Genomic DNA, 4711 nt, shown 5'->3' with positions numbered 1-4711 from the left:
ATTTCCTACTGGTTTCAGAGTTTTAATTAATTTAGCTTAAATTACCTTAGGTACCTTAGAGGAGTTATAAAAATTAAAAACAGTACAGTATTCTGCAAGTACTTGCTTCATATTACATCAGTATACCCTTAGTATTCTGCAAGTCCCTATATTAGTAGGTATAGATTAGAAAAAAAAAGCATTTACCATTATCCTAAATGGTTTTACCATTGACAATGTTCAGAATTTTGGCCATTAAAAATGTTCGACTCTATTGCACTTATTTTGAAACTATAGGCAAAATTGGAAACATGAAATGTCAAGCTAAAAATGGGATATTGCTTTTTTTTTTTTTTTTTTACCTCACCTAGTTCCAAGTTTCCACCCCTGCAAGTGAACCAAAAACAAATCCTGGCACCTTGTCATTCCCAGAAAAGCCAGTGCATGGCACACTCTGGGAAAACTTTCTCTTATTCTGTGGAATCACACCAGATGGCATGAGTCCTGCGTCTACAGCTGTGCTTAAAACTGAAGTTGAGACACAGGAATTGACTTTATAAGACATTTTAGATTTCAGGTATGACTGTGATGTCATTCTTAGCCAACTTAAAAAGTTTATCTTTTCAAGTAGAACTGCAGGTTCATTGCATTTTCAAGTTTGGAAATCAGTGAAACAATCAGGATCATCCTAATAAAATTTGAGTCATTTAAAATAGCTGAAATTTAGAAACAACAATGAAATAAGAACGGTGGAAACAGAATATTAATATAACAACTGAATTATGGCCCATTTCCTTATAATGTAAGAAATTCAACTCAGCTTCTAATATTGCTGAAGTCGCTCAGTCGTGTCCGACTCTTTGCGACCTCATGGACTATAGCCTACCAGGCTCCTCTGTACATGGGATTTTCCAGGCAATAGTACTGGAGCGGATTGCCATTTCCTTCTCCAGAGGATGTTCCCGACCCAGGGATCAAACCTGGGTCTCCTGCATTGTAGACAGATGCTTTACCATCTGAGCCACAAGGGAAGTCCAACATTGCTAAAGAGTCACTAAACACCTCTTACTGAAAATAAAATATAGAAATTTTTAATAATCAAGTTATACTTATATAATGAGCAGTTATTTAAAATGTTCCTGACTTTTCAAATGCTTTAATGTCTAGCTCATATGTACACTGTCTTCAAAAACAGACTTAGCATAGTGATTGTCAGGACCAGGGTGTGGCCAGTGGATGGAGCAATCAATATCTACAAGCCTATGACCTAAACCACGGTGGATGCTGGAGCACTAGATCAAGAATGTATACAGGTTAGGGCTTCCCTGTGGTCCAGTGACTAAGACTCTGAGCTCCCAATGCAGGGGCTTGGGTTCAATCCCTGGTCATGGAACTACATACTGCATGCCACAACTAAGATATGCTGCAACTCACATGCCAATAAGGGCACAACCAAGTAAATAAATAATTTTTTTTAAAAAAGAATGTATACAGGTAGCAAAAAAATTGAATTCAAAAGTAGTTCTAATGTGAGAGACCAGTCTGTGCTGGGTTTTGAAAAACAACGACTGAATAAATGAATGGAACAAGGCAGTATGAGAATCTTTAGTTCCCAGGGTTTAGCGCAGGCTCAAGGCAGAGATTGGACAATAGGAGCAAGTATTCCTTTTTGCCTGTAGAAATGGGAACTTAGTAACTCATGAATTAGATTCTGAGGAGGTCGTAAAATGGCACGGGCCACAAAAGAGAAAGGCAACCACTCCTTTTGTAGGAAGCTGAGTTAGTAGAACCAGCAAAGAGATTGACTTAAAACTGGGATAGCAGCAAACTACTCACCCTGAGTTCTCTAGTCTCCTGTCTAGAAGAGTCAAGGGAGGTTTAAACCTTTGGACACCAGTGGCATTACTAGGAAGAATAAAGAATTATAAAATCAAGTCAAACATGTGGTTAAAATAATTTGCATTCTGATTATTTACAAAGTAGGAAGTGATTGTTTTCATCCTTATAAACTATTAATGCTTATTAACTACTCCCACACTCATCTTTAAAGTCTGTAATAACCACACAACTGTATAACTAGATGTCACTGTAGGGGTGTCAACCAGTTAGAGAATTACTGTTCAAAGTGCAATTTAGAATCACTGTAGTTGATTCTGGGATTCAAACTGGGAATTCAAATAAAGTCTTATTACACCTCCCAGAAAGAGAGGTATGTGTGTGTGTATATATACATATATATGAATTCATATGTGTGGATTTACTTATGACATATTTAAAATTCATATATATGTATATATGTGAATATATATATGTGAATTTATTTATGACCTTATATTTAAAATAAACTGCTTACTTTATTCACAATAGCACCATTCCAGTAAAGTGAAATAGAAAATGTAGGAAATTATCTGAATGTCTCAGACCAAAACTTTCCCCATAAGTAGTGAGACTATTTTTCCTTCAACTGAATTATTAAAATAATTGTCTTCCACTTCACTTTCATATTCTCAATTTAGGTTAACACTTAGTATTTTGTTGTTTTTAGCCTTTCTACATAGTCTGTCTTTGTGCCTGAAATTAATAAGTGTTTTCAGTGTTATAGTCATGATTTGGATGGCTTATCTTACCCTAAACGTGGCTGAACCCAAATCTTCCCTTATTGAAAAGACAAACTATATCTGCATTACATATTTCAACTTCAAGAACCCCTGTTCTATTTTCCAATAGGGCATATTTATCAGTCGCAATCATTTCTCACATCTCATTCTAATTTTTATGATCCTTTACCAAGATGCTGTACCAGGTTGGGAATTGGTTTGGCTCCTTGGTTCCTATAGAAGCTCACTGGCTCTGAGTAGGAGAGGAGCCCTTTATGTCACTGCGCCCATTTCCTTCATCTTGAACCCTCACTTTTGTAAGGGCCTGGGTCTTTAGAAGTTTACCCAGGGACAAAGCAAAACCAAGGGTGGTTCCTGCTTACCATCGCAGAAGTCGTCTGTCTCTGGTTACTCCCGCCTGACCGGCCCCTAACTCCACCATCCTCCACACACCAGGCCAGGGCAGCAGCTCCGCTCCAGAACCTGAGATGGCAAAGACTGAGGAAAGAGCACCTGGAAGATGAAGTTATTTCCCAAACTAACATTGCCCGGAGGGTACTTAGGGCACACGGGTGAGAAGTTACTTCAGCCCATCAATCTAATCATTCTAATCACCTAGGACAGCCTGGCAGAAACATCAGCCTCGATCTTCCCGTGTTATCCATCCCTGTTGCCCTACCACGCGTAAATGGCCTCATTTCTTCAGCCCTCCATGGCAACCCCAAGAAATCTCCCAGTGACTCCCACTCTAACGCTCACCCTCCTGCTGATTCTATACCTACCCGCCACAGCAATCCGCAGGCACCTCCAGGGTCGGAGTCTAGAATAGGAGCAGGGATCAGGAGGAAGGGGAGATACCCCATAACAAATGGGCCACTCAACCCTCTCTCCCACGCACTGCCACTTGAATCCCACATAGGGTCTACCACAGCACAGACATTCAAAGCAGTATGTGGAATACTCCGAGTGTGACCTATTTTCTCCTGTCTCTTATCCTAAAGGTTAGGTTGACATTCGATTTTGTTTGGAAGTGCCTGGACTGAATCATCTGAATAATTTAGTTTTGGATCCCTGGGGTACAAGATAAAAATGCAGTTGGACTGGAAAGAAGAGCTTGCAGGTGCTCAGAGCCATTCTGGCTTCAAAAGCTAACCTTTCTTTTTTGTATTTCTCCCCACCCCGGAAAAGCTTAGGGCCCCTCCCTAAAAGCACACCACCAGCCCAGACCCCAGGCATCCGTCATCCCTGACATCCCAGCGCGCCGTGAGCCCCTAGCTTCCCGGAGGAGAAGAGAAACTCGCCCATTTGCTAACAGCTCCCATGCCCAAACGGACCTGCCAGCGAGGCAGCCGAGCCTGGCCCTAGAACCCGGGCGGCCGTGTGGCCAGAGAATAGAGGCCGAGCCCCAGCCCGGTGCCCGCACAGTTCCATGCCCTCCCGCCAGTGTCCGCGCGGCGCCTGTCACACCGCTTGCTCGCGGGAGAAGCCCCAAGGCTCCCGGTGCAGGGAGAGGCGCCCGGGCTGGAGCGCCCCGGCCGTATTGGCCACCGAGTTCTTCAGCTGTTTGATGACCACGAAGAGCAGGAGGAAAAGTAAGAAGAGCAGAAAGAAGAAGAGCGCCAGGTAGAGCAGAAAGTTGAGCTCCCACTCCATGCTGGAGGCGCCGGCGCTCAGTGGCCGTGCGCGCTCCGCGCGGGTTGCCTTTGCCGGCGTGGCGCGCCGTCAGGGTCCCACCTCCAGGCTCCTCCCGCCCGCGCAAGGGCGCCTCGTCTTGGGCCACGGCTCGGAGGTCCACACGCAGCTTCGTCCAGCTCAGAGCAAACGCGCCAAGGAGCCGGTGTAACCTTGGCTCCCACCCTCCCAGTAGCCACAACAGCCTCTCTACGCCAAGATCCTCTCCAGAGCTCTTGGGGACATGAGCAGATTTTTCTAGGAGCGAACTTCAGTGGGAGGAGACAGGGAGAAGAGGTGATGGCTCAGCCTCCCAGCGGGTGTTGGGGCTGATGTTTTGCAAATGATTTTAAGATTTCCACTTCCAACATTTAGTGGGGTCTCTACCCTTTCCCCTTCCTAGTAGATTTGTTTCGTTATTTTCCCTTGTTCAGGCTTTTCCAAAGGGCAGGCAAAGCCATGGC

General features: G+C 44.0%; 1 protein-coding gene across 1 annotated transcript; it reads right to left on the bottom strand.

Annotated features, from left to right (window-relative positions):
• Positions 1 to 4032: 4032 nt before the first annotated feature.
• Positions 4033 to 4321, bottom strand: SMIM43 (small integral membrane protein 43). The gene has a single exon (XM_069592942.1). The coding sequence runs from the start codon at positions 4227 to 4229 to the stop codon at positions 4038 to 4040; it is 192 nt and encodes a 63-aa protein (XP_069449043.1). The 5' UTR covers positions 4230 to 4321; the 3' UTR covers positions 4033 to 4037.
• Between the last annotated feature and the right edge of the window lie 390 nt (positions 4322 to 4711).

This window comes from Ovis canadensis, chromosome 6, assembly GCF_042477335.2.
Source record: "Ovis canadensis isolate MfBH-ARS-UI-01 breed Bighorn chromosome 6, ARS-UI_OviCan_v2, whole genome shotgun sequence".
NCBI lineage: Eukaryota > Metazoa > Chordata > Mammalia > Artiodactyla > Bovidae > Ovis > Ovis canadensis.
Note: the sequence above shows the minus strand (reverse complement) of the source record. Positions and strands in the feature narration are given on the sequence as shown.

Coding starts and splice junctions, on each gene's coding strand:
- SMIM43 (XM_069592942.1), bottom strand. CDS start 4,229: ATGGAGTGGGAGCTCAACTTTCTGCTCTACCTGGCGCTCTTCTTCTTT.